General features: G+C 41.7%; 1 protein-coding gene across 7 annotated transcripts in view; it reads right to left on the bottom strand.

The window, feature by feature from the left end:
• Positions 1-12,128, bottom strand: part of ANKRD44 (ankyrin repeat domain 44) — a 321,875-nt gene that overhangs the window by 293,656 nt on the left and 16,091 nt on the right. Inside the window, exon 2 of one of the 7 annotated variants that reach the window (XM_073880874.1) lies at positions 10,305-10,434. The exons of 2 other annotated variants lie outside the window; for them this stretch is intronic. In XM_073880874.1, coding sequence (XP_073736975.1) covers positions 10,305-10,355 — 51 coding nt within the window. In that variant the 5' untranslated portion in view covers positions 10,356-10,434. Of the gene's footprint in view, positions 1-10,304; positions 10,435-12,128 lie in introns of those variants that run through there. 4 more of the 7 variants (XM_073880866.1, XM_073880832.1, XM_073880871.1 and 1 more) reach the window with 4 other exon arrangements.

The following is a 12,128-nucleotide window of genomic DNA, read 5'->3' as shown; positions in this document are numbered from 1 at the left end:
GCTGAGAAACAGTATCGCACAGTCCAGGCAGTAAACAAGGCACTGGTTCTCTACATCGTGGTTGGATTATTTGTCCTAAAACACAACTTTGCATGTCTCCCACCCATGATCAAGCCTTCTGTGGCTCGGCACAGGATCCAAACCCATGAGTGGTCTTCCAAGGGCCTGCACACTCTGGCACGGCCCATTCTCTCCAATCCACCTCCCACAACTCCTGGGCGAACCCTCAGCTCCAGTCAAATTGCTCCTGGAATACCCTGCACAGAGATTCTTCCTTCTCTCTTGCTTGGCTGACTTCCGCCCCAAATGCCCCCTCCATCCTTCTTCCCAGTGTGTCAGTCTCCGACCATGAGGCATTGAAAAACCCGCTCAAATTGCATATCCTCCACCAAGTTGCTCTTCAGGAAACATCCTTCCCTGGATGCTCTCTGACCCCCACCCCCAGCCCCCAACTGCCATGCGAGTGGCCTCTGGCCGGGTACACGGGCTGCCCTGCATTGTGGCTTCTCTACTTCCATGTGCCCCCACCCTGCCGCCGCTGGAGTGTGAAGCCCAGGGTAGGGCACCCCCCTCCCCACCACTTCCCTAGCACCTCCCCTGCCCTCCTCACATGGTGGATGCTCAAAAAAGGTTTGTGGCCATCCCGTCAGCAATCACCGCCATGAGAATTTGGTCCTCGGTCGGACTTCTGGTTTATGCAACACTTCTGTCTTTAAACCACCTGATTTCTCTTGCTGCCCAATCACTGCCCTCTTTTAGCCCAACCGAGCATGTGACAGGTCTGCCAATTCACTCTGTCCCTAGGGCTGCTGAACAGCTTAATGAGTGTTGAACAGAAGAATCAGAAGAGGCGATTTCTAGGTTGGAAAAGAAATCACCCTGGGTCCCAGGGGGCCGTGTGCAGGCTACAGACAGGAAACCGGCAACGGGAGAAAAAGATTAGCGTAAAGGAAAAGGGGGCGAGGCTCCCCTCCACCTCAGTCAGCAATCCCTCCAAGAAACAAAAAGGAAAGTACCTGGCTGGAACGTGGGCTAAGATTGCTGAGATGAGAAAACTGTGCCTACAACCAAAGCACAAAGGTTTGCTCCCCACCCCCCATCACCAAGAGCTCAACGTGAACACTAGCAGTTTTCACGCAGCACATCTGTTTTCAGTTACCTGTGCCTGGATCACAAACTCAAGAGAGAAATGGAGAGATTTTGAGCTGACTCTACAGTTCAAGGTCGGGGCAGATTTTGAGCTGACTCTACAGTTCAAGGTCGGGGCAGATTACGTGGAGATGGACGGCAGGGTGTAAAAGCCTCGAGCCCTTGCCGGGCCATGTTCATGGTCTTGACAGGCGGCACCGAGAACATGTCAGAGGGCTAGGAGGTGTTCTTTCACTGGCTCGGTTACTGAAACAGGAAGAGCTGCCCAGGAGTATCACCGTCACTTGATAAACACAGCCAACTACCCATATCAACCACTAATTGGCCGGTTAACTTGCCAATTAACAGCTGCGTGTTACCAATCCATTCCCAACATAGTTATTCTTTCTTCTTCCCATCCTTCCATTTTGCTACTGTCTTCCTAAAGCTCTCCGGCCATGATTTTGTTTTTCTTTATTGAAAAAGTCTTTGACTACTAGAATCTTCTTTGTATTAATTCTTAAGCCCTGGTACTGTTCACGACATTGGCTCTCCAGGCTCATAAAAATACTTCCAGGAAGAACATCCCCTTCCTTTCAGTGAACTGGGGAGACAGTATATTGTCCATAGGCAGATGCGGCAGAGCAGGAAAGAAGGTCATTAGCCGTGTTCTTCCTTCATAAAACCTGCCACATTTGGCGCCAGGTTAAGTAATACAATACTGATATCCTTGAGTTATTCTTTGAAATATGAGATATTGGAAATCTCTCCATACCAAAATGAGAATTCCTCCCTTATCAGACACTGCCCTGACCTACATAAGCCTGGTACAGTTCCCAAGCTTTACCTCCCCGCCACCCGCCGCCTTCTTGTTTCTTTATTGCTGTAAACACAGTTGAAAGAGGGAAATGTAATTTTAAAAATCCACTTTGGTGACAAGGATTCCAATGACTTCATTGCTACTTTAAACTTTTTTTGAGAAATTGTTGCCATAAATTATTAAATATAGACTTTCTTGGTAAGTATTGTCATCCAAGTACTTAATTTCTTACACTTTTAATAGTTGAGTTTCTATTAAGAACCCAATTTTGGGGGGCGCCTGGGTGGCTCAGTCGGTTAAATGTCTGCCTTCAGCTCAGGTCATGATCCCAGGGCTGGGATGGAGTCCCGTGTCCGGCTCCTTGCTCAGCGGGGAGGCTGCTTCTCCCTCTCCCTGCTACCCCCCCTGCTTGTGCTCTCTCTGTGTCAAATAAATAAATAAAATCTTAAAAAAAAAATGCAATTTTTTGGTAGGGAAACATTATTTACTATAATTAAAAAGGCACATCATGTTAGGAACTGTTTCATTATTAATTTTTTACTTGAATTGCTTTATATGGAAACACAAAGATTAATACTGAAATTTCAATAAAACAGGTATTGAAAGACTGTATCTAGGGGGCTCAGCCCAAAGACTGACATGAAATTTTACAGGACTCAGTATTTATTGGTGGAAAAATAAACTGTATGCCATTTTGTCTGTTCCTAGGGCAATTCATCATAATGGGCTTTTTAAATTTTTAGGCCTCACTGTAAGGAAATTTAACCAGTACAGTTTGGTGTCACCTGGGCTGGTCAGAGAAGGACAACCAAGTTCTGAGAAGGGGTCACCAACTTCTGTCACCAGTCCCTATGTGCTGGCAGGAGAAATGAACCTGGGTGAGGGGTAATCTAAGTGAAGCTTAGAAGCTTACACAAAAATACTCGTCTATAGATGTATTCCTGTGATGTTTCCTTCTCTTTTAAAAAAAAATCTACAAGGGACTCTTCTAAGAGAACTACAAAAGTTTCTAAACAGATATAGAACACCACTGGTTAACTTGCCAAACAATAATATGGAAGCTGCTATATTTTTAATTCATAATAGCAGACACCCATAGTGTGTTCTCTGCCTAGAAAAGTAGGGGCTCCTCTCACTGATCATCCATCTGGCTTCTCCTCTTACTCAGAGAACTCACCCACTTCCACTGTTTAACTACTATCTTAATTCCTGCTCATTCCACTCCGACCGTTTCACCTTCACCTTCCCCAAACATAAAAGGAAGGTAAAAAGCTGGGCTCAATCCCTCTCCTGCCAACCTGCTAACATTCCCAACGTCATGCCCCTCAACTTCCCAGGGTGGCCCCTGGGTCTGCCATACACACCCGGGGTTCATCATGCCCCATCCAAACCACCCCAACAGCCCCACCTGGAAGTCTCGGAACTGAGTGAGCTACCTCTATCCAATCTCCACATATGAGAAAAATAAGATAGATGGATGGATAGATAGATAACAGTAAACTACCTCTCTCCAAATGCCAGACTCATCCTCAAACTTTTTTTTTTTAAGATTTTATTTATTTGACAGAGAGAGACACAGCGAGAGGGGGAACACAAGCAGGGGCAGAGGGAGAGGGAGAAGCAGGCTTCCTGCTGAGCAGGGAGCCCGATGCGGGGCTCGATCCCAGGACCCTGGGATCATGACCTCAGCCGAAGTCAGACGCTTAACGACTGAGCCACCCAGGCGCCCCTCATCCTCAAACTCTTAACACACACACAGCCGCCTACCTGCCACCAGCCTATCACTACACACTGCTCAGTTTAGCAAACTACACACACACCAACAGCAACTGTCCCTCACCAAGCCTCTTCAGTCTTTCTCTAACGCCTCCAAGTAATACAGTCCCCCGGAAAACACGGTCAACAGCACAGTCTCCACATTCGTATCAGAATCATTTTGTATGATTTTTAGACCCAATACGGATTTGGAATTAGCACTGACCAATGAGTCTCATGCTGTAGGAAGTTTACTGCGGATTTAAACAAGATTTAAACTTCCTTTCCGCTGCTGGGAAGAAAATGAGGGAAAGTTATAAGCAAGCAAGTAGCAGTTTCAAATTCCCAGGAGGCTTTTCAAGTAATATATACATTTTAAATTCCAAGGAAAAAAGTTTGCCTGCATTTCTTTAAGAGAGGAAATACCAGTCAAACTACACCCCATCACATTATCCCTCAAAATACAGTTAGCAAGTTAGCAACACCATTTCCTCACTTTACAAACACATCTGCTGCTAGATTCAGCAAAAGACACACTTTACGTCCTATTACTGGTTTTGGAAATTACAAACCTCAAAAGAAATTTGATGTGAATTACCTAGGGGCTGGCGCCTTATACAAGGGCTGACAATGGTTTTCTCGTTTTAATTAAGCAAGGTAACTCGCATTTCGCCAAGGGGAAGAAAACGAATAGACAATCAGACAATTATCTCCAAAAGAGGTCCAGGACACTGTTCCCTTGCTGGATTGAAGGGTACAGGCAAACTAAAACTAAGATGATTTGATATAATCTAAAATATTGAAATGTCTACATTTTTCTGGAGAAAATAAAGTATCCTCATATGAACAAATGTGTAACCTGTTCATTTGGTATAAGATCAACTCCCAAAGTACCTCCAAACATGGACAGACATCTATACCTTGTGACATTAAGAGATGGAACTCACTTTAGTGAAATGCACTTGCAAGCAACATCAAAGAATCACATGAGGAGAATGAACAAGGGTCCTGGGCCTCTGGCGGGGGAATCAGGATTTCTCTGAGTTTTCCCTGCCATTTGGTCTAGAGGTTTCCAACTATCATCCCTTAACACATCCATATTCTATGACCAGGTCCAAGTTGCCTACCCATGAAAATCAAGCAATGGTGTTCTTTTCCCAATTCTCAAAAGGAAAATAACAACAACAACAACATAATAATAATAATAAAATTATATAAGACATTTGCTCTTTTGTAAACTTTCCCATTAGTTCCTCTAAAACCTTAGCATCCATCACCATATGAGCTAACAAGAAATTAAGGCATCATGTAGTCAAAAACTACCTGTGTGTGTTGAAACAAAATCCTAGAAATGATTCCTTACACAATTTTAAGTTGTTAAATTTTAAGATCTAAAGACCAGCAACACTCACAAGAGAAATCTATTTTCTGCTTTTACATGGGGCCTTTTTCATAAGACAGAAGTGGTAGTCTTCCAGTTTCATGGTACTCCAAGCAATGTGCGTCTCAACGCCCAACCAGGCGCTTCACCTGCTGAGCAAGTTTGAGTATCACCCACTAGTCTCTAGTCAAACCCCTCAATCCATCCACAACACATTCCGCAGGAAGTGATGAAAAGTTAGAGAGTTTGAGTTACATAATGCCTGTGGCCCTTGATGGGTCACACTGCAAAAACATCCACCAACAAGTTCCACAAACCCTCCTGCTACAGGAATGGGGCTGGGACCATGGCGGCCAAGAGTTAACCGATGAAGCAGGTCTAATGCCATAAAATGCTACATGTGGCACAGAGCCCCCACCTGTTCCACTTCTGGATTATGATCCATACACAGCAGCCTGCCTGCGATGGAGCAACCAGAGAAAATGGGTTCAAAGTGTAGGAAGCCATGGGTTAAAGTGACTTGCCAAACTATCGGAAATAGTCTAACTGGATGTTGGAGCTTTAATGCGTGGCTCTAAAGGGGTAATGACTCTCACTACTCTCTCATAAACATGCTAAGTAGATTTTTACTTTCTCAAGAACCTACATCCTTCTGTGGCTTTATGACTTAACTTCCACAACTGAGAGTCTCTTATGCTATTAACAGCCTAGCGTCACAGCCCCAAAGACTTGGCCCTGTTTGTTAGTCTCGGGCATGCCCCCCTCACAAGTTCCTGCAAAATAGACCCTGGTTACATGGGTTACAGAAAAACAAAGAGGAAAGAAAACACAAAACCCCATTTATGGCTGAGATCAGAACCTGTGCAGAGCTTAAAGAAATCAATAAAATGATAACAGTATCAAATTCTGATACAAAGAAGGGGTTTCAGCATAGTCACCTCTGGGAGCCCTCTGCCAACTTTATCACTAAGTGACAGTGTGAGTCATTTGACCATTCCATCCGCCACGTGACACGCCTGACCCACAGCTAACTCCGGGGGAGCCCGAGAGTGCTACCGCCTTAATTTATAAAATAAAATGGTAAGCTGACCAATTGTGCACAAGGAAGAGAACACTTCCGTGGGACCACTGCTGGATATGTCATTAAATATTTGTCAAAACCCACAGAATGTACATACTTGCATTTGCTTCTTTACAAGAGTTCTCCAACGATACTATTAAAGCACATTATCCTTCCAAACATCTTTTGCCTTAATAGATTCCAACTCCACCTGGCAATAAAGTTGAGCATATTTCTAGTTGATACCAGTTCTCTCAATTTGAAAGCAATCTCTTTTTATTTAACCCAAGATCTCCCTAAATGCTATCAAAATGGCAACCAAAGTTGGCTTAAAGAAATCTTTAAGGAATTCCTAAGGACAGAAAGAATTTCATTCTACTTCCTCCACCTTGTTTTTTTTTTTTAATGCTTCTTTTTACTTCTCCCAGAAATATTTAACTTGATTTTAAACAGTGCAAAGTACTCTTTTGCCTGTGAAGCTGAACAGGTTGGAAAATATTCAAACTATTGGAAAATATCTAACTTTGATAAGCATGAAAAGGCCACATAATAGAAACTCTCTAAGACTCCCTAAAGTTCCAAAATTTTCTTATCCTGTTATATCCCTTTTAAAAAGAATCTACCCAACTATATGACATTCTGGAAAAGGCAAAACTAGGGAGATAATGGGAAGATCAGTGGTTGCCAGGAGTCAGGGGGGACAGAGGGTGAATAAGCAAAGCACAGAGGATTTTTAGGGCAGTGAAACTACTCTGTATGATACTATAATGTTGGATACATGTCATTAAATATTTGTCAAAACCCACAGAATGTACAACACCAAGAGGGAACCCTAATGTACACTATGGACTTTGAATGATAATGATGTGTCAATGCAGGTACCTGGATGTAACAAATGCACCAGTCTGGTTTTGGACATAGATAGTGGGGAACGGATGGGGGCCAGGTCAGTTGGGGGGGCAAGGAGTATACAGGAACTCTGCACCTTCTGCTCAATTTTGCTGTGAACCTAAAACTGCTCTAAAAACTAAAATCTATTTTTAAAAGGATTTTATATTACTAGATGTCCTATATAATATTACAGATATCCTCCAAATGAAAAAAAAAAAAAAAAGAAAGAAAGGTGTAGAATGGTCAAGAAAGAGGTTAAATCTCCTTCAGCCAGAAAAGGAAAAGTATAAGAAAAAGTCATGGTGCTGTAGGGCCCGCCTTGTGACATCACAGAATACTTGGCAGAGAATGCATGTTTCTGTTTGGTCTAGAGCTGAGCGAGAGAGGAACCAGCAACACTAGTCATCAGATCCCAGCATTCTCTTTGAAGAACCATTTTTAATGCTGGTGAAGCACTGCACAGAAAAGCCAGACAAATCCATTCAACATCACATGCAAGCGTAAATCAGTTTGAATTTTATAGCTAGACATCGCACCTCATTTTTTTGTAAAGTAACTGTCCAGATATAATATCAATTTTCATTTACAAACTCAGGGGACTTGTTAGCTAATTCAGGACTTAACAAACAGGGCACCTAGGTGGCTCAATTGGTTAAGTGTCTGGTCTGACTCTGGCTCAGGTCATGATCTCAGGGTCCTGGGATCAAGCCCCACATCGGGCCCCCTGCTCAGCAGGGAGTCTGCTTCTCCCTCTCCCCCTGTTGCTCCCCCTGCTAATTCTCTCTCTCTCTCTGTCAAATAAATAAATACAATCTTAAAAAAAAGGAATTAACAAACAAACCAAAGTAGCTGTCAGATGTACTCCCTCAAGCAACTGGTTTACCAAAAATCAGTTATAAAGCAGGACCTGGGTCTTATATTAAATACAAGAAATTAGCTTTTGAATACACCAAATTCTAATTAAGCTTTAAAATCTAATGAGGAACACCATTACTAACATCCTGCTATTATTCAATCAGTTGCACAGAGTGGAATATAAGGAGGACACACAGAAACCGGATTCAACATGCCTGAGAGGAAGTCTTCACGAACACCAAATAAAGCTTCAAATGTTGGAGAAGTAAGCTGCCCAAACATTCATGCACACAAAACCGACTTTTCATCAAGTATCTACATACTAGAATTGTCCTACAGAAACACAGAGATCATGAAAGAAATGTTAATGAATTAGTTAATTAATGATTAGTTAATTTAAAACATGTTTTAGGGAAGAATATATATAAAGACCTATTTACATATCCCTCTACCTTACCTCTGAAAGTTAAAGTTTTAACACATATTAGCCTAGTTTTTCAAAACTGCAAGCACATGCTTTCGAAGGCAATCTGTACTGCTCATGAGACTTGACTAACGTGTCTTGTCATTCCCACTTGAGGTAACCCAGTGACCCGTACTTGGCCAACTGATGGGACTACGAAGGCACGGGAACACAGGCCACCAGCTGTGATGACATCAGCTCTCCCAGACTTGCTTCTCTAGAAAAGTGGGCTGCACCCAGGCAGCCTTGGAGCCTTGGAGTCCATGAAGACTTTGTGAAGGGTCTGCAGGCACAGGTTGTTCTGTGGGTATCAGGTTCCAGACCCTCAGCTTCCAGAGGCACACATTGCCAAAAGGCATGTGCCTGTGGCTGAGGGGTCACACTGTTCTTTGTTCACACTTTCCTCTTCATGATCTTCCCTCAAAAGGTAGATTTACTTCTCACCCCTCCTGATTCTGACCAAGGGAATTGCCCCTAAGGTGTAAAAATGTCCTGGTAGCAAAGAGAGTTCTCAAAATACTTGAGTCAGGAGAACTTCCTTGAACTCACACCTCCCTTCCTTCAATTAATTTCCTTTACTCATCATTCCGTCAATAAGATAGGATATCCATAAATACCTAAATTAATTTAAGATATGAAAGCAAGCCTCATCAAGATATCAAGAAACACACTTCCAATAAGAATGTCTTATTTTGCATGTTTTATCAATAATTTATCAGTCTTTGTAATATATTTATGCTTTGATAAGTGGTAGTGTAATAATTATGACAAAGATAAACTCAATCCAGAAATTTATTTAACACTTAGCACCCTAGGATCATATTCTTATTGCAAAGTATCACAGGATAATTGGGGGGGTTTTCAATGTATTATATTTGGATAAAATTCTGTGTGAGGAAGTAGAATGGAAGTATGAGTTCAAGGAGAAAAGAGAACAATGTAAAATTTCCAACTATTACAGAAGTGCTTGCCCGTGTGTTTTGTAAGTGATGATGGGGCACGTCGAATCACAATAGTGTTTAAATTCCATTCAATACAATTCAAACAGTGATACAACTTTTTCATTTTAAAAGTCAATATTCACATTATGCCAGGAATTACATCCTTTGCACCTTTCTAACTTTACTATGGAAAACTTCAGATGTCAACCTAAAAACTGTGCGAGGGCATATACAGTTTGCAAAACCCTCTTGGAGGTGGAAGTTGGGGGTAAAAATGTTGCAGAGCTGCTCATGGGCATCTGTAGATGGCCCAAGGTGGATGCACCCAGGATCAATGTTGGGAATCATATTCTGCCTCCCTTGGGCTCAACAAAGCTAGAGACTTAAACCAAGAACCCACATGAACAGTCACTTCCTATGCAAGTCTTTTAACAGCTGTCCCAGTGAAAGCCAGTCTAAACTCTTGCAATTACAAAAAAATAAAATAATAAGCAAGCTTTTCTTTTTGTACTATTTTCTTGACTGGAGACCGGGAGGGAGCTGTTTCAGGTCTATTCATGTCAGGACACACTGAGCTATCAGTCACACAATTCTTGATTGTACATATTTAACAAGAAAAAAAAAAACTTGGCAATTTTTCCCACCACCAATCCTTTCATTCCGGCTATTTATATAACAAAAAAATGAATCGTGTCCTAACCGTCCTGTCTTCATGGTAAAGACTGCAGGATGAGGAAAGAAGGTGAACAGCAAGGAAGTGAGAATGACGGCCAGGAAGGAGGAGACACAGCAGAAAGTGGCACGGGATCATTCATTCATTCAACACTCACCACTAACCTAAACTCAGGAGAACCACAGCCTTGTGTCCTAAAAAGTAGGGGTGCACACATTTCCCCCCAGAAGTGAACTGCAAATAAATGGCTTAATGCCAACCTTCCCAAGCCACACACTAATCAAGGAGCTAAAAACAGATTAAAACCAGAAGTGAGAGGCTCAACAGAGAAACTTACCCCCTTGCATATAAGAAGGAAAATGAAAGTGCTCATTAGATACATCTGCATTTAGACCCATCTCAAGATCAGGCAGTTCCGTGACAAACATTCACTTAAGATGGCAATTCCAGATACTGCTCATGAAATTCTAAAAAAGAAAACAGAGCACATTGTGAAGGTATTTTGGGGGTGAGGGCGTGGGAAAGCCTTAGCGTTTCAACACAGTTACCAGTTAAAAATGTTTTCAGACAAGAACGAAAGCTCCACGGACTTCTGCATATCAAAAAGTTCTTCACCCAAAGGGGAACCATGAGGCAATACTCTTTTGGGCCTGTACACAATGAGCTCCCTCTTCTAGACCAACTTTGAAGTGGGTGATACATTCTAATCTAGATAATGCAAATGATATGATACTAGACCCACACAATAATTACCTGGGCAGCAGACTTCAGTATTCTATCACAGGGTGTTTATACAGTATCTCAGGCTATATCCTAAATATAACTGTAGAAATGACATGTGATTTTACAAGTGCTGTTCAAGAATAGGATAGGCAAATGAAACGCACCTCAGACCGAGCCGGGAAAAACAGTTATCTCTACCCCCACTAAGAGCCAGCGAGCCAAATAACAACCAGTGGCCTCAGTTTTTCCCTCTGAAAAATGGGAATTTTACCATTGTGTTCACCTCTAGATAATTTATGATATTGTTCAGAAAATGTTGGAGGTCTTTAGAGGGCTTAGGTACTGAGTCACCGTCAATGTTTTCTAAAGTTATACACTCGTGAATTTCTTCACAAATCTTTATCAACAAGTGTCTTCAGTCTTAATTCTTTCTCTCTAGAGAATCAAAAGAGAAAAATAAAGCTAACTTTCAGACAAAAGATCACATGTGTTGACTGACCTCCCTTCTGCCCCTCACTAACCAGTTCAAGATGCCCATCTTCTTCCAAGAACAAAAGGAACGCCAGGCCAAGAAGGAGTTTTAGAATAACTCAAATGACTTTGGAAGTCCAAGAGTGGGAGGCAGACGTGAACACTGGAAACACACACATACATACACACACTCACTCACTCACCCAAACCCATAACTCACACTGAAATTACCAGACTTAGCTTTAGAGAGAACTTTCTAGAGTAGTGAGAAATATTAGATAGGTAGATATTATTGATATTTATGTTTCAATTTTATAATTTCCATTTGTAATAATTGAGTGTATCTTCAAAATATATTTATTCAATTGCTCTAATTGGCGTTCCATAAAATTAAAGCCATTTCCATCCCCATATTAATCCAAACTATCTACTCAAAGAAACTAAAAATAGTATTTTTAGCACACAATGGGAAATAGAAAATATTAAGATTTCTGTTTCACTCTCAATTATAAGAGGTAAAGTTCTCCTCCCCCACTATGGCTCTTGGAGAACATCAAAAGTACATTTTAACTGTTCCTGAGTCCACATCTGGAGTTTAAAAATCCAGTTTAAAAGGCAAATGATTTAAAATACAAACATATGGCTTCCTTCTCCACAGTGATTCCTAAAGGGAGAAAAAAAAAGTCTGAATACAAACAAACTATTGTTTCAAGAGGGCATTTTTCTTTTTAATTAAAAACATACCAAGAAAGCTAACTAAGCTTCTACTTTCTCCTGGAGAAAATAATAGAAGCAAGAATTACCATATTAATCTAATTAAGTCTAGATCAAAGTACAGCACAGGTAATAGGTAATTCAAAGACAACACTCAATTTCTGAGGCGAGTGGTCCCTGTGCCGGGGTTGGAGTGGGGGTTGGCACATTTTTCTCTGCAAAGAGCCAGTAAATGTCTTCGGTTTTGCCAGCC

Source organism: Callorhinus ursinus, unplaced genomic scaffold (assembly GCF_003265705.2).
Source record: "Callorhinus ursinus isolate GAN/ISIS: 27379988/994484 unplaced genomic scaffold, GSC_fseal_2.0 scaffold2, whole genome shotgun sequence".
NCBI classification, from domain to species: Eukaryota; Metazoa; Chordata; class Mammalia; order Carnivora; family Otariidae; genus Callorhinus; species Callorhinus ursinus.
Note: the sequence above shows the minus strand (reverse complement) of the source record. Positions and strands in the feature narration are given on the sequence as shown.